We start from the raw sequence: 25,819 nt of genomic DNA, 5'->3' as shown, positions 1-25,819 counted from the left end.
GATATGAATTATTTTAACTCAATAGTGCATCATGACATTTCAGGTATTTTTGCATACTATCCTAACACTAACAGATTATCACCAGTACCATATTTACAACACTATGAGATCAGCATCTGTATCAAGTTTCATCAAAGTTGACATTGTATTTGTGGATATATCACTCTAATTAGGAAATTCATTACATATGCAATAACAAATTAATTAAAATGACACTGATATATGTCTTTTTCACTGTTAAAGCAATTGAGCTTAACATCTGTACAAAGATTCATGAAATTTGATGCAGTATTTCTTGGCATATCAGCCTAATTACAAAATTTCAATAATTGACATGATACTGAGCTACATGACGTGAAACAAATTGACGAGCATATGTATGAAATAGGTCAATGTCCTTGTACCAACTTTGAATGATACTGGTGGAAATATGTCTGAGTTATGGCTCTGTACATGAGAAAATCGTGACAAAATTGCCGCAACACAGCGATATTTGATCTTACTGTTAAAAAAATTAACACTTACAGGGCTTGACAATTCCTATCGCCCGACGTCCGGGACAAGCAAATTTACGTTCGGGCAAGTCAAAAATAAAATCTGGTTGCCCACCGACAACTTCTGGCGCAATCAACGCGAACCTAAGTTGCGGTTTGTGCACGTGTTGCCTGATTTGCGTTGTCGTTCTCACAAAATAAATGTCAATCACTGACTTTTTTATACAATTGTGACGTTCTTCTGCGATTCACTTGCTGACTCACACAATGTTGCAATTTTTCGATGATCAACATGAAATTGTTTCATCGTCCAATTAAAAAAGTCGCTTAAAATTTATGTAAATATGAGTATTTTACAGTAATTTCCACTAATCGGCTGTTGCAAGCTAAACCCCCTCAAACATGACAACAAAAAATAAATTCTTTCTGTGAAAATATTCAGTGGTCATTTTTCCCCTTTAATATTCAGTAGTGCTGTACATACATGGCTTTAGTTGCAAATGGTTCATTAAATAGTAGTAATGGTGTATTTTTATCCAAAAATATGCTGTTTTTATATGTAACAGGTGTTTCAACTGAAATGGTATTGGACTCAGTGCTGCAAGTGAAAGAGCTTGAGATACAAATTAGCTAAACTTGTATCTCAAAGTGGAATCCCCTGAACACATACAATGTTTCAAAATTTTGTTGCTGTTCCTATGGCAACCAATTGTTTGTTGCCACCAGGCTAAAAATAACTGCAGACCTGTAACAGTTTGCATTTGAAATTCAGACTTCAGAGTGGGAGCACCCTGGCAAGATTGTATGTGAGTATTTAGTAAATTTTATGACAGAAATTTGACACAATATAACTAAAATTTTACACCTGAGTGCCATTGGTTTCATTCTAGTTCATTTTATTGTATCTGTCATGGAATTTTGTGGATGATCTTGGTGTCCGAAACGTTATGTCCCCTCCGAAGAGTGGGCTGTTATCAGTGTATGATGGAAAGATCAGAATTTTACAAAGTACTATGTGATGAATAATGGCAAGCTTTATACAATAATATTATAATGTGATACCTGTCAGTATCTAGGAAAGACTAAATCATGTTTGTTCTTGTCCGAAACCTGATTTGTCCCCTCCGAAGAGCTCTTTGGAGGGGACAAATCTTGCATATTACTAATACAGTCTCAATGCCATAGTTGATATTTTCTTTCTTCTATCATTTTAAATGAGCATTGTGTGCTAATAAGGTAATAACTGGCTATTGTTTTGCATTACAAAGTAATGATATTCTAAAATAAGATTACTTTATTCTCAAGAAAAATAAACTCGCAGTTTATTTTTTGAAGAAATGATTTCACAAATTTTCCCCTATGTACTGATATAAATACTTGTAAAAGATGAATCACTGGCTGATAGACAGCTTGATACCATCATACTGATTCATAGCATCATTTCTGAATATTGCACAAACATGTTGTTCAGTGAAAAGGAATTAGGTGTATGTTTTGGTTTTTTCCATATTTGATAGTATCCCATCAATAATGAAAACAAGAAAGGAAACAAATTTAGACCGATTGAGAGAAAAACGTCGTCAACAACAGATACGCTATAGAGCCAAATTACAGTCAGAAAGAAGAGAGAAATATGAGGAATTGAAAAAAAGGGAAGCTGAAAGAAAACGAAGGGATGCTGCCATCTTACGCAAAAAATGTTTGCAAAAGCCTGAGCTACTAGCCAAAGAGAGAATGAAACAGAAATTAAAGAAAAGGGCCCAGCGAGTGAAGATAAAAGTCAGACATACACATAATAAAGGTGCTAACATACCATCCACCCAAATTGATGAGTCTCTTTTGACCAAAATATCAAAATCTATTCTCTGGCGCATGAGTTAAAGTAGTAAAAAAAAAAGACGTCTTCGGGAACAAGATACAAAACGGAAATTTATAACAAGACACCAAGAAAGCAAGAAGAGAAATGATGTAAATAGAGAAAAGACAAGATTAAGAGTTGCACTGTTCAGACAGAAAAAGAAAACCGAGCAAAAAAGATGCATATCATCAAGTCCCACCAGAAACAAACCTGGTAACATGTCTCGAACGACAGAATGGAGAGCTCTCAAAAGAGCAAAGAAAAGTTTACCAAACACTCCTGAAAAACGAGCAAAAATCATAGCCAGACTGACATCATCCCCAATCACTAACAACCTTCTCTCAGAAGCAGGCCTGCTGAACACGACAGAAAAACAGAAAAAATTAAAAGTGCTCCAAGTACTAACAGAGAGTATAGCTGATGGTGTGAAGGATGCTAAGCCAGGGAGGAAAGGTTCCTGTAATACAAGAAATAAAGCATATGAAACATTAACAAAAGTTGCAGCAACCAAAGTTGTCAAAAAATACAGGATGCAGAATCAAATTAAGAAAACCTTCGGTCTCACAAAATATACCAAAATAAAGAAGACAGAAAGACAAGAATGGTGGAAGATGCAATCTCGTAAAAGAAGGAAAGATGCGATATCCAATGAAAAGCGAAGATTGGTTGAAGACTTTTACCTCAGTCAAGAAGTGTCCAGAGTGATGCCGTGTAAGAGGGATGTAATGAGTGTCAGGCTGGAGAGTGGAGAGAAACAAGTAATCCAAAAATACATCATGATAGTAACACAAAGAGAGGCCTACAGCATGTTTAAGGTGAAGTATCCTGATGAGAAGATTGGTCAAATGACAAGATGAAACCACCAAATGTGAAAAAAGTAGATGAGGCATCAAGGATCAGTTGCTTGTTATGGTCTGTCAAAACATTGCTCTGAAAGTTGCTGGATGGAACAAATCTACTGGAAAAAAGATGCAGAAGACAGAAATAACCACTGAGGTTATATGTGATTATGATGGTGAATATCCAAAGGCAGACTGCATCTTTGAAGTATGTCAACTGTGTGGGCCCAAAAAGTTTCTGGAGAAATATGAAGGCACTACATCTTGTCAGTCAGAAGAAATAAAATGGGATCGCTGGCAGTCATTGACTTTTGAAGAGGATGGACAGCAAAAGAGAAAACTTAAACTGGTACAGAAGAGTGGGAGTGAAAAGGAATTCTTTGATGAGTTTGAGGAAGATCTCGGCAAACCTGGCCAGGCTGATGGAGGATACGCAGCCCACAAATTTCGAGCAGAATGGCAGCAAACCCAGTTTCAACGAATATACAAAAATCTGATGCCTGGTGAAGTTCTTGTTTGCATGGATTTTGCAGAAGATTTTATAATTCAGCAACAAGATGAAATTCAGAGTGCTCACTGGGATCAGCAGCATGTCACAATTCACCCCATATTCACAGCATACGTATCACAAAAGGAAAATGAAGCTAATGATCAGAATACAGTGATCAAACATTCCTTTATTTGTGTGTCTGATGATAAGAGCCATGATGCACATGCAGTACACAGTTTTAAAGAGAAAGTATTTACTGAACTGCGGAAAGAAAATATAAGTCTCGGAGAAGTATTTGAATTCACAGATGGAGCAGCATGTCAGTATAAGGGTAAACTTTTGTTTGCCGATATATCGTTCTCTGAAGATGATTTCCAATGCAAGGTGATGAGATCATTCTATGAAACAAGCCATGGTAAAAGCATTTGCGATGGTTTAGGTGCTGTTGTGAAGTACAATACTGCAAAAGCAATACTTCATCGGCAAACCAAAATCTCATCACCATATGATCTGTATCAGTTTGGGAAGGACAGACTTGAAGAGGTTGGAAATTCATCCTATGACAGCCGTCAAAAGAAATATGAAAACTCAAAGCGTACATTCTTATGGATACCCAAGGAATACATCTGTCGTACTCGAGAAGATAGATGCTTGAAGACCATCAAAGGCACAAGGAAACTACACTGCGCTCAAAGTACAGGTGTGAAGGGTTGCATCAAAACCAGGTCTCTGACATGTTTCTGTGAGAGCTGCAGAAGTGATAACTACCAGCAATGCAAGTGGATTGCCTATGCTGGAAATTGGAAAGATGTCTATCCACAGGATGTCCCTCATCAGCTTACTTGCCATCAAGAGCCAGACCCGTCTACTATCAAAGTTCAAGACTTTGTCGCAGTCAAAATACTATCAAGAGCAAAGGTGGATCATATTTTCATTGCAAAGGTAATTGCGCATTTCTAATTAGACGGAACAGCTGGTCCCAGTAAACACCTAAACTATCTCGTGACAGTTTTCAATATACCAGTCATAAATACTCATTAAACTTTTAAACATCCATTGATAGTATTTACAAATCTTATAAAAACCTGCATAGCATTGGTCAACAAACAAGGTCCAAGTGTCCAGTAGCCATAATTAACATCAATTTGACTGCTAAGCAAATTTTGCAGTGATAAGCAGGTTTTACATATTTTTGTCAAAATACTCCCCTGTTCAGAGTGGTTACTGTAAAGTACTTTTATTTGAGGTATTATGAGATAAACCTTTCTCCATTCTTGTTTTTTGAACATGCGTATCATAAAACCCTTGTACAAAAATAACACCACTGCAAGTGTTCTTTTAGGAGTTATACTGAAGACAGCAACATTTGTTTTGCAGGTTGACTCCTTTCAATGTGATGGTTTGGTGGTTTTGAGTTACATACGTGAAATATCTCAAGACCCAGAGTGCAACATTTTTGAATGGCCTCAAGAAGCAGATTTATCTACAGAACCGCTGACAAGCATATGCAAAGTACACCCACCAGAACTTGATGTAAAACACACCACATCAGATCGGTTAAGATTCAGATTTTGCAAAGAGTCTCTTGACAGTGCAAAGAGTTTGTTGCTGACAAAACATAATCTGTAATGTAAAAGGAAGGTCATGTACTAGTATGCAGTACAGGTTTATGCCATGAACAGCAGGGATAGAAATACTTTTTTATTTCTTGTGGCAAAAGTTTGCCACCGGATATAAAATCAGGTGGCAATTATGAAAAATCTGGTGGCAGTTTAACACACCATGTGATCGGTACAATACAACATTTTGTCATTGCTTCATACTCATTCTAATTTATAAATTCTTGAAAATATGGTGAGTACACGTCACAAAAAGTCAACTCATACTGCAGGCCTCAAAAAAATTTTTTCAAACTTACTAACCGTGGGACACGTGAATTTCATTTTTACTTGCCCCAGAGGAAAAATTACTTGCCCTAAATTTCTAATAACTGTACCAGTAATTTGTAACAGAGAGCAAGAATTTGACCATATGAAATGAATTCAAAGAGTGAAAAAACAGATTCAAACATGAACTACATCTTGTTAAAATGAAGGAATATTACCAAATCTGAAATGTCGCAGAAGAAATGTGAGAATACTTTAGTCCTTTCTATAGATTTGGCCATCTAGAAAACATCTTTGAATTTGGTTTTTCCACAACCTAACGAGTCCAAATTAAAATCTTTGCATAAGATTAATAAGATTGTGTGATTTACAATGTGCATGGCTAGCTGCTGCTCTTTATTATCAAGCTGAGATCACAAACAACTACTCTGCTAGTGTTTATCTGCCAATGCATACGCACGTGTACATCTGCAACCCTTTTAGCTGTTTACATGTTTGCTCACTGAGCACAGCAGGCCTTCAAAGTTTTATTTTGATAAATGTACTCGTCAAGAGAGCAGATTCAAGTTTCGTTTTCGTTACTCTTCAGTGCAGATTTGTTTTCTCTAAATGAGAACCGATTCCTAACAACCAAGGTCATGTAATTTGAAACTGTCTGCATCTCACGCAATACGTAGCTGCAATATGTGGCCTCCTTGGTCGACTGAGCCCGTTTCGACTATGATGTAAACTTGTACTTTTTCAACTGGGGGTTGATTTGAACAGTAAGCATTGCCGAGATCCATGGCTTCGAATAAATTTACATCCATTTACCAAGCACCTGGTGCAATTACACTATCGCGTGAAGCCGATCGACTGTCATACGACTCATACACTTGCACAAAGAGAATGGCAACCACTGTCAAGAGCATACCACTTTACGGCACACATACAAAACAGTGAGTTCACTCCATGTCGTCGGAGAGAACATGTCGCAAAACTCTATTTTTACGACTTTTTGTGTTTTACAACAGCAAGAACGATCATTTTGCGATGTCGGGCGGATTTTCAAGGGTTTTCAGAAAAAACTTCTGAGAGTTGAAGGACTTACAATGATTGTAGGCGTGTACAGACCTAATGAAATACGTTTTCAAGCTTGAATTGTCCAGAGCTTAGTTAATTCAACCGCTGGTGCACTTGCCCGCCGGATGGGAAGCATATTGATTTTACTTGCCCGAACGCAAAATTCACTAGCCACGGGCGTCGGGCGATAGAATTTTTGAGCCCTGTGCTGGCTAATGAATTGCAAGTATTTATTATTATTTAATTCATGCAGGCTGCAGTTTGGCTTTGTTTTCAAAATGTCACAACATGCTTTTATCTTGTGCCGTATGACTGCATATGCGGCTATCACAGAGGGCAACAACATGTCAAGTGTACAAAAGCTGCTGTCATCGATATGGAGATTAGCCAATCACAAGTTTGGATTCACGCTATGTTTTCATTCATGCCAAAATGTCGCAATTAGTTTGGGGTTTTTTTCGGTAATGAGTTTTCCGCCGTCAGACAACGCGTGTTCCTTCAGTGTTCCTTCATTCCAGCCGTAGGATCGATGACATGATGACCCAAAATTTAGTGGCAGAAAAATACCACCAGAAAAAAATTTTGGTGGCAGATTGACAGTTTTTGGTGGCAAATGCCACCATTGCCACCGATTATTTCGAACACTGAACAGCATTTAAAATGTTACAGTTTATACACCAGAAGTTTAAATTGTAAGACTTTACAATTACATGACGTTTTACAATGGCTTTCCATGAATTACGGGGCATTGATTTAATGCATGGAGTGTGAAATTTAAATGTTTAATGTTAAAAGTTGTTCAAATAATTTGGTACTTATTGTGCATGATTGTAATTGTATTTGGAAAAAAATAATTTTTACAGGATATTTTACAGAATACTGTGACAATTGTTCTACCCCAATCAAAAGTGTGTGCATTACAGCACATTTCAGAATATGACAGTTATTCTATCCTCTCAAACAGTGTGTGCATTACCAGGGAAAGACACTAACGGTTTTCCGATTACCCGGGGCAAGTGAAAGTCGCATTCGGACAAGTGAAACGTCGATGCCACTTGCCCGATGGGACAATAATTACCTCGAAATCAAATCCATGAGATCGATTTTCTGATGTGGGAACACTGACTTAAACAACAAATAATAATCATTTTATGTCATTGTGCAAACTAGCATAAAGTTTTTCATAAAATTGCATGATCGTTTTCAATAAACAATACCATTGGTTAATTACAGTATGCTGGTTGAGCGTACGTCCACAAAGTTCCTTGCCCTCACAAGACAAGATTACGGTGTCACATGTCGGTACGATCAAAAAGGAGACACACACGAAGTTTTTGTGGTTGGTATGAATGTTTACAACACTATAAAAATAACATTAGGTAGCGAAAATTAGCACAATAAATAGGACTTTACTAAAACATACTCATCATTGCAATGTTCAGTTCAGTGACTGGCATTCATTGGGGGTTCATTATGGAAAGACTGCATGCAAAGATAACAGCATGCATGGTCACGAGCAAGCTTTGGTGTCAACGGGTCCAGTCTTTGAATTTTCAATGGACACTGACTTATTTCTCATGTCAATATGCCAAAAGTTACTTGTCCGTGGCAACCAACCTCTCTGTTTGTGAATTTTCCCATTCTAAAATGACTGCAAAGAAGAAATCGGACCGAATTTCAAATCGAGAAATTCAGCTTTCAAAACAGATCGCAAACTCGCCGACACCCTTAAATTGTTGATTTAAAGTTACTGAATCTGCGCAGGAGCATTAAAAAGACCACCTAAGTCATCAGAAAAAACAGGATACTGGTATAGTGTAATGTAATGATAACTTCATAGTGGTGAGGGATGATATACGCAGTGTAAAAACATGACAAAGAAGTACATTATTTCCAGAACCTTCAAAACTTCCTTTATAACTTCTAAAGATTTTTTTTTCTGTATAGTTCAGTTAAAACTGAAAAGATTCCTTGAAGGTACAGTGGAAGTGGCTGTTATTATTTGTACATTATTACAGCCCTAAGAAAGTAAACATACAAGCATATTAAATATTATAATTTTTCATGAATATTAATTAATGATCATGAATATTAATGAGCTGCTCAGCACTCTTGGAAGTCTGGGGAGAATACTGAGAGAGTGACTGACATTTTTCACTACATCATGAAGTTTGATGAATAACATGATAAAGTGTGAAATAAAAAATCACTGCTTTTGCTTTTTTCAAAACACATAATATTAATGAGCAAGTGGTTTTCCAATTCGGGCAAGTGAACTTTCCCACTTGCCCAAAGGGCAAGTGGGTAAAAAAATAAGTGTCTTTCCCTGATTACAGGATATTTTACAGAATATTGTGACAATAATTATATCCCTATCAAACAGTGTGTGCATTACAGCACATTTCACAGAATATGACAGTTATTTTATCCCTATCAAACAGTGTGTGCATTACAGGATGTTTTACAGAATATTCTGACAATTATTCTATCCCTATCATACAGTGTGTGCATTACAGCACACTTTACAGAATTGATGTTTAAACTTAAACTAATTTCTGTCATATAATTACCTACCTGTTTGTACTTATAGGACTTCTTCTCTGACTGCTCTCTAACCACAGATAAGATCTTTAAATCTCGCCTCAAACCCCCCTTGGTCTATGAATAATTACCCACGATACACCAGCTTTAATCTGCAGCATATTGTGAACTCACTAGCACACTGCATGTATCAGCCTTTCCTGAAGGTGAAAGCCACCCAGAAAATAGGGGTAATAAATCAAATATTACCATGAGAAAATAATAACCAGTGGAAATTACACTCACGGCAAATAAATACAAACAAAACCGTGGGGAGGAAGGGCGGTAGGTAATTATATGACAGAAATTAGTTTAAGTTTAAACATCAATTCTGTCACCAATTACCTACCTTTTTGTACTTATAGGACAAACAACAGAATACCACAGACCTTAGGAGGCTGGGACAAATTATTTGCCTGAAACTACCTGTTGACTGACGGACAGCGGGCCAAGAGAATATAAACCCTCTAATTCTGAGGCCATGTCACGTAAATAAAAACTGATGAATGAATTAGCTGACCGCCAAGTTCCTGCACGAATGACTTCGTCTGCAGGCACTCCAGCTGATAAAGCCCATGATGTTGACAGGGCTCTAACCTCATGAGCGGTCACATTTGAAAGTCGTAAATTAGTAGAAGAACTTTCCGAATATGCCCAGCGTACAGCCGCAACTATCCACTTCGATATGTCGGCAGCTGAGCAATCTGTTCTAGGAGACGGAGGGATAGGTCGAAACAGTCTAGTTCTACCTGCTCGAAAATGCTCAGTCCGTTTAAAACTCTCTCCTGTGGTTCAGGGCCTGTGAGTGTGTCAAGTGCTTTGATGATAACAGGCTGTGCTACTGAATCCAGTGCTTGGTTCTTGGCCAAGAAACCTGGTCTAGTGCGCAAAACAGCTTCCGTTTTGCTAATAGCCAGCAAGCCCTCATCTACACCAAAAGCGTGAATTTCACTTCTGCGTCTACCAGACGCCAGGGCTATAAGAAACACAGTCTTATACGTTAGAGCCTTAAGGCTAGTAGTATGTAGCGGTTCAAACGGGGGCTCCTGTAGAGCCCGCAACACCAGTGACAAACTCCACTGAGGGACCAATTTTCTTCTCGCTGGTCTCTCAATTATGAAGTTTCTGATCATAGCGGAGAGGGAACTATTATGACCAAAGTCCTCACCTCCTAAGCCTTTAATGGTAGCTGAAATGGCAGTACGATAAACAGCAATCGTACGGGGAGAAAATTCTTTGTCTCTAAAGAGGAAAAGAAAAAACTCCGCTAACTGTTCTACAGAGGCTTTGATTGGAGTAATCTTCCGTTCACCACACCAATCACAGAACTTCCGCCATTTGTCTTCATAGGTTGCCAGAGTACTGGCTCGCTGTGGTCTGGCGATAATGGCGGCAGTTGCCTTAGAAAAGCCTCTCTCAATGAGGGCTTGCTCGACAACTTGAACGCGTGAAGGTGGAACACGCTTGGTTCCGGGTGAGTTAGAAGTGTCCCCTGGGATAACAAATCTTCTCTTTGAGGCAGTTTCAAAGGGAAATCTATTATCAGGTCTAATAGCATCAGAAACCAAGGCCTTTTCTGCCACAGTGGGGCTATTAGAGTTATAATTGTCCTCTCCTCTGCTAACTTCTTGAGTACTAGTGGTAGCAGTGGTAGAGGGGGAAACGCGTATGCTGTTATGTTCTCCCAAGACATTGATAGGGCGTCTACTCCTACTGCTCTGTGATCCGGTATCGGTGACACAAAGAGCGGGAGCTTGCGATTTCTGAATGTCGCAAATAGGTCTAACATTGGAGTTCCTCAAATTGCAAATATTTGGTTCACAATGGTCTGAGGTAGTGCCCACTCTGTCGGTTGCACTAAGCGGTTCTGCGATAGGGCATCTGCTATGTGGTTTCGTTTTCCCGGCAGATGCCGAGCTTGGAGACGAACATTGTGGTCTTTGCACCACATCAATAGATTCCACACCAGGAAACAAAGAGTGGGAGATCTCGTCCCCCACCATTTTGTTTATATAGGCAACTACCGTGGAATTGTCTGTATTGACGAGGACACTCTGGTTGGTCACTGAAACTTTGAAACGCTGAAGAGCTAAGAAAACGGCTTGCAGCTCAAACCAGTTTATGTGCCTCCCGCCCTCAGCCACTGTCCACTGACCTGCTGCATACAGGTTGTCCAGATGCGCACCCCATCCTGTGGTAGACGCATCTGTAAAAAGGAACTTGTCCGGCCTGACAGTTTTCAGTGAAACACCCCGCTGTAAATTTTCCGTGTCCTCCCACCATAATAGGTGGTAGTGCAGGGCAGGTCTGATAGGGATCGGGTATGTTATGGCATGTCGATTTGGCCGCCACACTGACAGGAGGTACAGCTGAATCGGGCGTAAACGAAGGCGAGCCCATGGGACGATGTCTATCATGGACACCATCGTCCCGATTATGCCTAATAATATTCTGGCAGGGACTGACGACTGTGGGAGAATACCGTGTATTAGAGACAGGAGTCTGTCTATGCGATCTCGAGTCAGTGATACTATGCCTCTGTCTGAGTGCAGTCTCATCCCCACAAAAACCATGTCCTGCAATGGTGTCAGAGACGATTTCTCCACACTTGGTATGAAACCGAGGCGGAGAAGAGTGTTCCAGGTCAACAAGAGATGCTCCAAGACAATTTCCTTGGCCTTGTTGCGAAGAAGCCAGTCGTCTAAGTAAGGGTGTACTTTGACTGACTGCCTGTGTAGGAAAGCAACAACCGCGAGTACTACTCTGGTGAAAACGCGTGGTGCCGTTGCCAACCCGAAGGGTAGAGCCGTGTACTCGTAAACTAGTCCGTTTACTCTAAAACGGAAGTACCGGCGAAAGTCCTCGTGGATTGCAATATGAAAATATGCATCCTTCAGATCGATCGAAATTAGCCAATCGTCTGGTTCTATAGCAGCTAGGATCGACCAATTTGTCTCCATCCGAAAGGAATCTACCTTTAAGAAACGATTGAGGTATATAAGGTTTAGGATTGGCCTCCACCCTCCTGTCTTTTTTGGCACCAGAAACAGGTGGTTGTAAAACCCTGGACCCTCCAGAGATGGGTTTACACGTCTTACCACATTTTTGGACACCAACCCCTGAACTGCTTCGGTGAGCTGAGGGGTCTGTGTTGTGTTGAGGGGGCGAAACTGTACTGGAGTACAAGCCAGGGGGGGCGGATGAGTGAACTCTGGCTTGTAACCCTCCTTTACTATATTCAATACCCAAAGGTCGTCTGTTATGGCATCCCACTTGGGGCCAAATTGACAGAGCCGCCCTCCCACTGGAATGTCCGGTGATGGTAAGGACGGGAGGGGAGGGAGCCCGTCAGGACTGCTGGCTGGGGTGACCCATTCCCCCAGGGGTAGAAGAGGGGAAGGGTTTCTTAGCCTTACCCCGATTTGATTTGTTAAAAGGCCGAGCACGCGATTTCTGTGACTGAGGGCATGCTTTGGCCCCTGTGGTTCCACCTTTAAATTTGTTAGTGGGTTTCGACACGTTAGTAGCTTTTGAACCACTCACTCTCTGTTTATTCCTTTCGAATAACCAAGCATTATTTTGGCACTCCTGGGTAGCCTGCTTGGCCAGGTCTGGTAAAGTGCCAGCAAACACGTTCTTAGGGGAAAAAGGTGCTAATCAAGCCTTCCCCTTTAACTCATCAGACAATTGAACGAAGTGGCGACTCAAAAATGCATCGCGTTCGATAAGATGTATAAGCCACATGATTTCGGACAGCAAACTCAGAGAGATGATTCACTGAATTAGCGAGCGCCCTAAGAGACTGCTTAGCTTTATCAGGGAGTTGCAAAGTTTGCAATTCACGCACAGTTAACCCCAAAAGCCAGTCAATATATGATGCTGCACGGATGGTCATATTAACTGTGTCACCCAGCTGGCGAAACGTAGGCATATCAATCGAAATGGTCTTAAAAGACGATGATTGAGTATCCACAGTAGAGGCGTCTTTATCCAAATGCGGGAGTCCCCCTGAAAATAGAGAGGCATGAGTCTTATAATATTTATTTTTTAAACTAGACCTTGCCCATGGATACTTGCCAATTGGCAAAGGGTTAGAATCTTGCACTTTCCCTGCTACTTCTCTCCGAACTTTTTCGAGGTTTGAAGTGATAACTCGAGAAATGGGTAACGACCTGTGAGCAACCTGCTTCTCTGGGCCATTAGACAGTTCCGAAGCAGTGACTGACTCAATCTGGACAGGTGCCTGAGGTTTAGGACAGTCACTACCAAAAGCTTCATATACCCAGGAAATGCACTGTGCAAAATTTGATTCCCTAGGTTTAGCTTGTGATTCTGCCACGCTAACCTGGTCCTCTGGCATATCGGAATCATTTTCCGGTGCCTTAGCTATAGTTTCGCTAATGACTGATTGCGTGGTAATATTATCCGACTGATAACCCTCCAACTTGACATCCACTGAAGGGGCATGTAGCTGGATTATCTCTGGATTGTGATCTCCCTCCCCTTTTGAAAGTGAATGGACTGGCCCTGAAGACTCACCCTCACTTTCAACCTGGGAAACATATCTCTTATGAGGGTCCCTTGAGAGCGAATTCTCAGAATTAGCATGGGGACGAGACAAGGAAGGGCGCGGCTGTAACTGATCGACGCGTTTTTACTGCCGGATGCCGCGAAGTGCTGAGTCATCGTCCGGGCGCCATCTTGTTTTTTCCCCTTCCTCATGTCGCGCGAGAGGGAAAAATCACTAGCGCTACAAGTCTCTTGCCCCCGACGCAGAGTGGTACGTGCATCACAAGACGCTCCCACTCGGCCAGAATCCTGGGGGCTATGCCGAGAAGGCATTCTCTCACCAAAATGAGGCTGCGTAGCAGTACCGCCCAATCCAGCATTAATCAGCATTTGCTGCTGAACTGATAGTGACTCCGCTGTGGCGTGCAACGCCCCGCTCAAGCCGTGGTCCCGTTCAAAACGCCTAGACGTTGAATATCGACGTCTGGACCTCGGGAAATCATCATCAGAATCAGAATAGTCAGAATGATATAACCCTGATCGATGATAGTAACGGGCCTCTCTCTCTGGTGAACGGAAATCGTGTCTAAAACGCTTAGGTTCGCGTCTAGATCTCCGCTGCTCGACCTTTGGGTCGAAGGTCGGACGGTCAGGAGAGCTCAATCGAGCCCCATAATCGTCATACCGATAGGGCGATTGATCACGCTCCCTGTAAGTTCTGCAAGGGGAGCGATGACGTCTACCCTCAAAACGCTGAGGCGGAAAATCATTACGACGTAAGCCTCGGCTGGAGCGAGAGATATAATTCGGACTAGAACGTCGCTTCGGAGATCTTTCGCAGCATAAGTCCTGCCTAACTTCAACCTTAGGTTTGCCCACACTAGGTACCGTGACCTCTCGGGTTTCCTTGGTACTACTGTCGGACATATCGATCTTCCCTAAACCTGAACCACTTACCTTATCCGCCTGACCAATCGTCGAGTCTTCCCAATTCCGCGAAGCCGACTGCCGGTCAGAGGGATCAATATTTTCGTTGGTCAAGAGTCAAAGGAACTTCACCGTCATCTGAACCAACGATTCTGCATTCTGAACTTGCTAGCGTAGATGGAGAATTCACGACCGTTGGCTAGCAAACGCAGTGGGAGAAGAAATATTGTCCCAATCAAAATCAGACCAATTATGACAAATGTCACAAGTATTGGACCGATTACAAGCGCGGCAAAGATGGCACTTGTCGTGCCGATCGAGGTTCGACATTTCATGTCCGCAAACACCCTCACGTCGGACTTGCAAACTCATGACGTAAATAACGAGAAAGCTGGCCAACGAAACGAAAAGAAAAAACGAGAATGGCGATTGGGAAAAAACGATAAGCCATATAACCCAAAAGGCGGCAAAGGCACCAATCGCCGGAAACAACAATTAAGAACAAAGTCTTCAAAGAAGAACAAAGGCGATGTACAGAACACAAAAAACGGCACAACCATAGTGAAGATACACTTAGCTCTCTAGTGAGTTCCCGAAAAAAACACCGAAAAGCGATCTAGAGTGGATAAAATCCAAGCGGTAACGAGAGCTTCTTCAATACACGTCCAAGTGTAATGAGCGCAGAGAAAAAACTGGAGTATCGTGGGTAATTATTCATAGACCAAGGGGGGTTTGAGGCGAAATTTAAAGATCTTATCTGCGGTTAGAGAGCAGTCAGGGAAGAAGTCCTATAAGTACAAACAGGTAAGGTAATTGGTGACAGAATATGACAGTTATTCTATCCCTATCAAACAGTGTGTGCATTACAGCACATTTCACAGAATATGATAATTATTCTATACCTATCAAACAGTGTGTGCATTACAGGATGTTTTACAGAATATTGTGACAATTATTCTATACCTATCAAACAGTGTGTGCATTACAGCACACTTAACAGAATATGACAATTATTCTATCCCTATCAAACAGTGTATGCATTACAGGATGTTTTACAGAATATTCTGACAATTATTCTATCCCTATCAAACAGTGTGCATTACAGCACATTTCACAGAATATGACAATTATTCTATACCTATCAAACAGTGTGTGCATTACAGGATGTTTTACAGAATATTGTGACAATTATTCTATACCTATCAAACAGTGTGTGCATTACAGCACATTTAACAGAATATGACAGTTATTCTATCCCTATCAAACAGTGTGTGCATTACACGATGTTTTACAGAATATTGTGACAATTGTGTTACCCAAATCAAACGGTGTGTGCATTACAGGATATTTTACAGAATATTGTGACAATTATTCTATCCCTAACAAACAGTGTGTGCATGTTTTGCTACAGTTTGTACTGTTTAGAAGTTGAAAATTTGTTTAGTGTTTAGTTTTAAATTAATAGCAGGACTGCTATAATTATAAATGAATTGTGTATCTTGAATGCAAGTACCGGTATGTGTGCCGGGGACATTCACACTCTTCAGAGTAGACAACTAGAAAAAAATAATTCTAAGTATGATCTATTCAATTTTAAAACTTTTGCTGTAAAGTGACGTAAAGTGATACTCCTTCAGACTGTCCACACATACCGGTACGTACTATCAAATAACTTCAGATTACATGGTTTGTACATCTAGTTGGTTTGACATTATACTGTCCCCTCCGAAGAGACAAAATATGTCCCCTCCGAAGAGTTTTGATATCATCCTATGAGAATACAACTATTGTTCCCAAGAACTTAAAATCATTTTTTTCATGTTTGAAATTGCTTCTTGAGTAGCTCTGAATAAAATATCAAACGAGTGATTAAGAAACAAACACATTGATTGTGAAAAGTGAAAATGAAATGACCTGCCTGTTGAAGGCAACAATGAATAACTTTTAAAGCAAAATCAGATCTGTTGTCCAAGCTTAAAGGGGTTAGAATCCTTTTCACTTTCTTTTATCTTAACATAGGCTCTCATCATACTAGATATGAACATTGATGATAAGTTTCCCAGCCAAAACAGTACTGTTCTTTATGTGTCCTAATTAAATTGTCCCTTCCGAAGAGCATTTTCGCCTTCATAATTGCATCGTCTGGTACAAGCTACATAAATATATTCTTATCTTTTTATTACTTGCTGTTAAATCACCAATAGTTACAGCATTCAAAAAAACAGTTCGGGTTTGGTTTCTTTATACTTTGATTTTTAGCCTTCTTGAAACACATTTTGGGGGGTTTAGCTTGCAACAGCCGATTGAGCATTATCTTTTTTTGTGATGTGTGTATTCTCTGTCTGGTCTTTATTTCTTTTTTGTCTGGTTTTTTTTTCTTGTTTTAATTGATATGGGATGATGTTTTTTTATCCTGAAATAAAGCTAATAATAATTAACATGATACTGATAAATGTCCTTATAGACAGTTAAAGCAAGATGAGCTCAACATCTATACCAAGTTTCAAGAAATCTGAATAAGTATTTCATCCTAATTATGAAAATTGAGTAAATTAAATTTGCAAATATGCAATTAATTGACATGACATGTTTAAATGTCTTTGCATGCTCCTACAACACTTTAAGATCAACATCTGTACCGAGGTTCATCAAATTTGGTGCAATATTTCTGGACATAACTAAAGGAAAGTTCAGTAAATATGCAAATTAGCTATTAATTGACAAGAGACTGCTGAATGTGTTTGTTTGCTATTACAACACTTTGAGATCAACATCTATTCCAAGTTTCATCAAATTTGCTGTCGTATTTCTAGACATATTTCCTTAATTACAAAAACTCATAAAATATGCAAATTAGCAATTAAATGACATGATCCTGCAAACTGTCTTTGCATACTGATACAGCTCGGGTATATGAGCATCTTTACCATGTTTTGAACATCCAATTTGAGTGGGTATTTCTTGACTTAGCACCCGAATTATAAAAATTCATCAAATATGCATGCATCGACGACTGCGTTCAAAAAATTAAAATTCGCCCAAGAAAATATCCGCACTGGTTTACATCTGATATTATATGTCTGTTAAGAGAAAAAAATGCAGCACACAAACGATACAAAGCATCAAAAACAGAAGACGCGTACACAGCATTCAAAGAACTACGAAAGGAATTTTAAACAAGCCAAGAAGCTCGCATACAATGATTACCTCGATGACGTACAAGATCAAATAGTAACAAATAGTAAACGCTTTTGGTCTTTCATAAATAATAGACGCAATTTTCATTCTTTCCCAACGTCTCTTACACATGATGCGATCAGTGCTGTTACACCACCCGATATGGCTGAATTTTTTAATAGGTATTTTAAGTCTGTTTTTAGTACTGATAATTGTGATGTTGTCCGTGAATGCGAACCTGTTGTTAATGATTGTTTAAACAATGTCATTGTTACTGTTGATGAAATGACTAACATTTTGAACAACTTACACCCTAATACGGCTCTAGGTCCTGATGGGATACCCACCAGAGTCATTTGTACTTGTTCACAACCACTTGCTCTACCGCTTACGTTGATTTTTAACAAGTCACTTCAGACTGGTGTTTTTCCGTCTCATTTCAAAAGAGGTAATATTGTTCCGGTTTATAAATCTGGCCTTCGTAATGAGGCCTGTAATTACCGGCCAATCTCACTCCTCCCTATTTGTAGTAAAGTTTTTGAAAAAGCTGTCTTTCCCCACATTTATAATCACGTGCAGAATGCACTGGCCGACAATCAGCATGGATTTGTTAGGGGGCGCTCCACTGTCACCAACCTTATTTCTTACACAGACCATTTATCCAGAGTTATTAACCCTCAGAGCACTGAATACCTTATGTATTGATATACCTTGGTGCGCTGAATAATAATAGACTACATAGGACAAGTTACACCATCTCATTCACATTGTTTTTATTGCAATAAGATGATGTCAGAGTACCATGATGTATACATGAAATATTATCTACATTTCATGCCGCATTCATATGTGTCGTCCTTTTTATTAAAAATACATAATGACTAATTTTTGGGGTGAAAAATCAAGATTTTGGTCAAAATTTTCAAAATTCATGAAAAATTCAATTTTTTTTGGAAATATTTCATGAAAATTCATAAAAACGTCAAGATACTTAGCTTGACACTGCTTTTGACACATTTCAGCTTTAAAAAATTATAATGTACCCATTTAGTAAACAAAAACAACAACAAGTAAACAATCATTGCAGCCATTTTCAATGTAAATGTGACCTTACACGAGTTGATCATCGTTGGAAATTATCACTTGTGTACTGAGAATAGTTCTTCAAATATTGACAATCCATACATGAAACACTATCTACATTTCATGCACTATTGAACTATGATGTCATCAATGACGATAAATGCCAAATGAGATGCTTTTTTGGGTCAAAAACACAAGATTTTGGTCAAATTTTTAAAATTTTCCTTGAAAATGTCAATTACTTTCAAACTCTTCATCTATATTCGTCAAAAACTATTTATTTCAAGTTTTTTGGCACTTCTTTAGACAATTTTTATCTATGTATCATTGTCCCTTACAGACTGAGTAAACAAAAACAACAACAAGTAAACAACAATCATTGCAGCCATTTTCAATGTAAATGTGACCCTACATGAGTTGATCACCGTTGGAAATTATCATTTGTGTACTGAGAATAGTTCTTCAAATATTGACAATCCATACATGAAACACTATCTACATTTCTTGCACTATTGTAGTATTGATCTATGATGTCATCAATGATGATAAATGCCAAATGAGATGCTTATTGGGGTCAAAAAAACAAGATTTTGGTCAAATTTTTAAAATTTTCCTTAAAAATGTCAATTACTTTCAAACTCTTTTATCTATATTTGTCAAAAATACTATTTCAAGTTTTTTGGCACTTCTTTAGACAATTTTTATCTATGTATCATTGTCTCTTACAGACTGAGTAAACAAAAACAACAACAAGTAAACAACAATCATTGCAGCCATTTTCAATGTAAATGTGACCTTACATGAGTTGATCACCGTTGGAAATTATCACTTGTGTACTGAGAATAGTTGTTCAAATATTGTCAATCCATATATGAAACACCATCTACATTTCATGCACTATTGTAGTATTGATCTATGATGTCATCAATGATGATAAATGCCAAATGAGATGCTTATTTGGGTCAAAAACACAAGATTTTGGTCACATTTTAAAATCAACTTCTAAACTTGACATTTGAAATATTTACTCAAAGGTCATAAAGGCTGGGTTACTTAGCAGTAAACAAAAGTTCAGTAAACCTGCAACAACATATTTCAGTGAAAATCACAATAAAAACCCTACTGGAAACATATTCATTGTACAACTCAAATTGCACATACTGGGTAATAGAAACAAGTAAACCATTATAAATTTAGCATCGGCATTCTGAGGAAGTTTACAAATTTCTGCTGAAAATTCCTTATTACGGAGGTCAAACATCGAAGACAGAATGTTGCAAATCATATGATGTAAATGATTTTTTTCAAAGCAAATAACTTATAAAATAATAAATATATAAATATATAAATAATTTGAAAAGCTTGAAACAAAAGGAAAAGCTGATATGCCTTATACTTATGTATAATGAGTTGAAGATGAAGATGTATCACTGCCTAAAATTTGCAAAATGAAGAACTACACTGAAGACAGAGAAAAAATAATCCAAGGTAAGTTATCAATTATATATTTACATTTCTATCTTACTTCTGTTGTGATATTTTGAATGTTCCACAATACCAACGACCAAAACTTGTAAGGCAAGTTATCCATTATATTTTTACATTTCTATCTTACTTCTGTTGTGATATTTTGAATGTTCCACAATGCCAACAACCAAAACTTGTACCTAATGTCAATCAAAACAATATCAGCTCCATAAGACAAAATGCCATGACAAGCACAGGAATATACCTCAAATTTCAATTCAAATATTTTCATTTCAATAAATTTTTCATGCAGAATAACTGTATCAAATGTAATACATGTTGAACATGTAAAATCTCATAAAGACCGAGTTGCAAATGGTTAACTAAAAATAAGTTATAAAATACAGTAGAAAAGACTCATCCTAATTCTTGGAAAATTTCATTAGGTAAAATATGTAAATGTAAAGAAATCAATTGCTTGGTGTATTAGTGTCCAGAGCGTAATATCAGTGTCCTGAGTGTTTTTATCAGTGTCCTGAGTGTCTTTAATCAGTGTCCAGAGTGTTATATTGGCAATGACATGAGCACAACTCGTACACTCTATTCCTCTCGTCCCTGCTGATAGTTTACAACAGAGTGGTAATCAGCATAGCACGGCACAACGCACAGGGGTACTTGACATGTCGCACACTGATATGCGGTCTCTTTGCGGCGGCTTGAACTTGAAAATACTCTGCACACTCGCGTTATGTAGGTCTTCTTGGCTCCCTCTTTTGGCCGGATGCGATCAATGGGATGGTCCCTTATCGTTGCATTTACTCTATCAGGCCGGTCTTGAAGTGATCGCCTACCTCTGATGCCTGGTTTTTTGTAGCCCTGTGACTCTTCTATCAGCTGATGGACAACTGCAGACAGAAATTTGGAGTGGCTCATTTTCTTCACACCATCATGGGATTGATTGGCAGACTTCTTCCACAGCACATATGCATTGGTGATGGCACAGTTCAAAACATAGAAGAAAGCCTTCTTCCACCACTTCATGGTCTTGCGTGGACTGCTGAAGTACTGCATAAGCTGGTCGGATAAATCAACCCCTCCCATATTGATATTATAATCGAGGACACTCCGGTTTCACTGGGAAATTACCTTCTCTGTCTGCTTTGCTGATATCAACCTTCATGACAGCTTTGTGGAAGGTAGACAACAGAGTCACATCTTTCTTGTCATGCCACTTTATGGCAAGGAGGTTGCCACGGCGTCTGAAAATGCGATCTCCCCTCCCAAGCTTTGTTTTCATTGCATCGGACATCTCAGCTCTGTTGATCCTGGCTGTTCCACACAACATGGTTCCCTCTGCCAAAAGAGTATCCATGAGATCTGGACTGGTGTAAAAGTTGTCCATGTATAATTTGTAGCCCTTGTTCAGCAGATTGCATTTATCAAGCAATCCCATGACAACTTCTTTGGTGCTAACTGTAACAGGGAAGCCATGTTCATCAAAACGTTTACCAGTGTAGAAGCTGAGAGTTGATGTGTACCCGGAAACGCTTTCACATAGCTTGTAGGTTTTTATGCCAAACTTGTCAGGTTTGATAGGGATGTACACACGAAAACGTAGTTTCCCTTTCCAGGCTATCATGGCTTCATCAATGGTGATATGTTGATGAGGGGTGTACACTGACCTGAATCTTGGCAGAACAGAGTCCAGGATTGGGCGAAGCTTGAATAGTGGATCATGGTGTGGTCGGCCTGGAGGGATGTAGTTGTTTTTATTATTCAAATGCAGCATCTCCAGTATCATCTCAAACCTGTCCCGACTCATGATTTCTCGGAAGCCTGGTGTCTGAAGAACTTGATCAGTCGACCAGTAAGTTTCGAGGTCGTGTTTCTCCATCAAGCCCATCGCTGTACATAGCACAAGGAAAACTTTGATGTCAGCTTTGTTGACATTTTCCCACTTCCGGAAGCGAGAGTACGTCCCGAGCAAACCACGGTCTTCGAGTACTTGAAATCCGACTGGCAGCATGACGATTAGTTTCCTCAGCAATGTTTTCATAGTCGGCATCAGAAAAGAAAAGCTTAAAAAAATCTAACGGACGAACATCTGGGCCAAACGGGATGTTTTCGGGCAACGTAAGCCCAGGATTTCCCTCGAACGGCAGCTCAGTGAAGCCAGCTGGGTCGTCTTCGATGTTGTCGTGCACGTACGTCCCATCTGAGCGACATTTCACGTTCAGTAAGATCATTTTCATCGTCACTCTGGCAGGGTTCGGTTGGAAAATCCCCATATCTGATTTCCTCTAGCGTCCATCCCTCAAAATCCATGGAATCATCGTCAGAATCGGCAAAAATATTTGCTAAAACGTCATCGGCGGCCGCCATTTTGAATTGATTTAACCGACTAATTTTCTGTTCTATTTTCCGGTGATGACGTCACAGATGGTCACATGACATAGATTATCCCGGGTCAAAAGTTGAAGGACATAGCGTACCTTTCATGGATTGGCTAGTTTTCCCGCCTACATGTACCGGGTACATGTATTTATAAATGGACATCAACGTGAATAAATTATGCTAATAAAAACTGGCCATTCTCGGTATCCGCGCAGGCGCAGAGGGACATTTAAATGGCAATTCTTGGTATCCGCGCTTTGAGGGTTAATGATCGTGGCCAAGTTGATTCTATTTACCTTGATTTTAGCAAAGCCTTTGACTCTGCAGTCAATCATAGACTTCTACTGCATAAACTCTCCCACCTTGACATTCCTAGTAACATTTTGAATTGGTTCTACTCATATCTTAGTAATAGAGTGCAACGTGTGGTCCTTAATGGGCACTTCTCCTCATGGAGTAAAGTAACTTCTGGTGTACGTACCTCAAGGGTCTCAGTTAGGCCCGCTTCTATTTGTTCTCTATGTTAATGATATTAGTTCTTCTGTTTCAAGTTCTATGTCATTGTATGCAGATGACTCAAAATTGTATAGGCAAATTTCTAACAACTCGGACTGAAGTTCTCTTCAACAAGACCTTAACCACATTGAGAGATGGTGCACGACATGGAAACTAAAACTGAATTTTAAAAAATGTATGGTTATTTCCTTTACGAACAAGAAAACTCAGATTCTGTATGATTATAGTATTAATGGTGACAATTTATGCAGAGTAACATCAGTTAAAGACCTGGGTGTTCTTCTCACCCGAAATCTGAACTACTCTGCACACATTACTACAATTGCTGTTAAAGCTTTCAAGCTGTTAGGTTTTATAAAACGTAACTCACGTAATTTTAGCAATGTCAACACTCTCAAAACCCTGTATACACGCGGATCCAGCTTGTGTATGCCAGTCAAGTATGGTCTCCACATCAGCTGTATCTCACACCTTCTCGAAAGAGTCACTTGTAAATTTATCAAATACTTGGGCGGTAAAACTGGCATAACCTACTCCAGGGCTGTCAATTATAGCCTGTCACTGGCGGCAAATCGCCGTCTGACACGTCTTGCCGCCGCCTGTTTTCCCTATTCAAGGCATGCAATAATGATCTTTACACACGTTAGGAATTCTTTCCTGTCCCAATTTTACCATTGGCTGTGCTTTGCTACAGAGGCGCAGCCCCTAGGGCTCGTTGGTAGCCGATTTCTGATTGGTTTCAATCGGTACTGTCAAAAAGCTTTGCGTGTTGTGATTGGTTTTCGGACGTACACGATCGATATGGCTACGAAAACGACAGCCACGTTGCATTTATGGGTCCAAAAAAGACCCCGAGAGGCTTACACTAGCTCTGGAGATAAAAGTAATATCAATATTTGTAAATCATTTTAATTTCCTAGGAATTTCAGTGATCGGGGTTCAATCCATCAATGGTATAGCATGCAATGTAGATTTCACGCTGTGTCTACTGTCTGAGCAAAGTGCCATAGCATTACGTGTATTTAGCGACTGGAATTATTGATTTGTTTTCCCGTTTGCAGATCGTAAACAATTTACAATGAGTAAGAATCGTTTACTCAGCGCAAAAAAAAAATTGTGGGGATTGACATAATTTTTAGTGAGTTTTGAATATTTGTTTGCACCAAGCCGCCGTTCTATGAAATGTATTTTTACGGTGGTACATGCTGTGTACTGTGGTTGTTTCGAAGGCCCGAGTATTGAAGTTTGATAAAATATTTTCCGACATCCGAAATATTTCCTCAAAAGCAAATATCGGTATTCCTATTGTTCAAAATCATTTACCAAGACCAACATTTTTTAATGTTTAGGGCAATCACAAAATTTAGCTAGACTTGACTATATACTTTCGCTGAAATTGCACGTACGTACAGCGGTAAACCATGTTATGGATATGTGCATGTAGTGAGCCCACCCACTTGGCCGGTGTGGGTTTCGACAAAACTCTGACTACTCACTGTGAGGGATATCAGAATAAATATTCATCAGGAGAAAAGATTTGATCGTTAACTTTGACGCGCAAGGATTTACTACATAAATAAATCAACATATTCTCAATCTTGTCAATTGAGAGGCCGACGGACAACGAAGCCACGCAATTTCATTAGCAAATGTAAACTTGACTATGTAATTGTTTGTATGACGTAGCGTCTACTCAAATCGTCTCTAGTAATGGTCTCGTATTTACCCCATTACATTTGTAAATTTTCACACTGGGAATTCATAGCCAGTAACTCTGAGGAGAGGTCTTGAAACAGACGAAATGAAATTACAGCAGTATCAACCAGACGTAGATCGAAATTTTTGTCGTGACGTTACGACATCAGTTTTGCAGTGGGGACAGGATTTTTTTTTAATTTTCTAATACGATTAGCTGTTTTTGAATGGCAACGTATTACAGTTATTGAATTACTTTCTGCAGATGTTGTTTCTTAAGAAATAGTTTCTGTAGGTGTAGCTTCTAAAGCTACATCTGAAGAAATAGTTTTTGCAGATGTAGTTTCTGAAGCTACTGTTTCATCAGCCTGAGAATCACACAATATTGAGGTATTGTTAGCTGGTACTGCCATACAAGCCTTGGGCTTAGATGAGTACTCCAGTGATTCTGATTATGGTTCAGATTATGATCTTCATTAAGCAGGTTGTTATTCAACAGAATTTGTATGCAAATAATAATAACCTGGGGTATCAATAAACATATAAACTCTGTAATACTTCTTTTGTCTTTCATAATTTATTTCACAAGATTCAATTTCATGTTACTTTTGATACTTCAGTTATAATAAACTTGACAGTAAATTTCCCTTAAAAGTGCCACCACAGGCCACCAATTGAAGATGAATAATTAGAAAAGCTTCAGCTGCAAGAGGCCGGGAAACACCCCCCTCCTGGCCTCCCCCCGCGTGCACTTGCGTGCACGCCTTGCTCCGCTTCGCTCCGCACAAGGCTGTACCCTCCTGTTCTTTCACTTGTACCCTTCTATTCTGAAAACATTGACA

The 25,819-nt window shown here is 39.3% G+C and overlaps 2 protein-coding genes across 2 annotated transcripts in view; both read right to left on the bottom strand.

Moving 5' to 3' along the window:
• Positions 1-25,819, bottom strand: part of LOC139123876 (uncharacterized) — a 94,935-nt gene that overhangs the window by 62,787 nt on the left and 6,329 nt on the right. The window lies entirely within an intron of this gene.
• Positions 21,481-22,428, bottom strand: LOC139123874 (piggyBac transposable element-derived protein 4-like). Its single transcript, XM_070690026.1, has one exon. It carries the CDS (start codon positions 22,426-22,428, stop codon positions 21,481-21,483), a length of 948 nt encoding a protein of 315 aa, XP_070546127.1.

The sequence above is a fragment of the Ptychodera flava genome, assembly GCF_041260155.1.
Source record: "Ptychodera flava strain L36383 chromosome 23 unlocalized genomic scaffold, AS_Pfla_20210202 Scaffold_23__1_contigs__length_28996876_pilon, whole genome shotgun sequence".
In the NCBI taxonomy this organism is placed as follows: Eukaryota; Metazoa; Hemichordata; class Enteropneusta; family Ptychoderidae; genus Ptychodera; species Ptychodera flava.
This window is presented reverse-complemented; position numbering and strand designations above follow the sequence as displayed.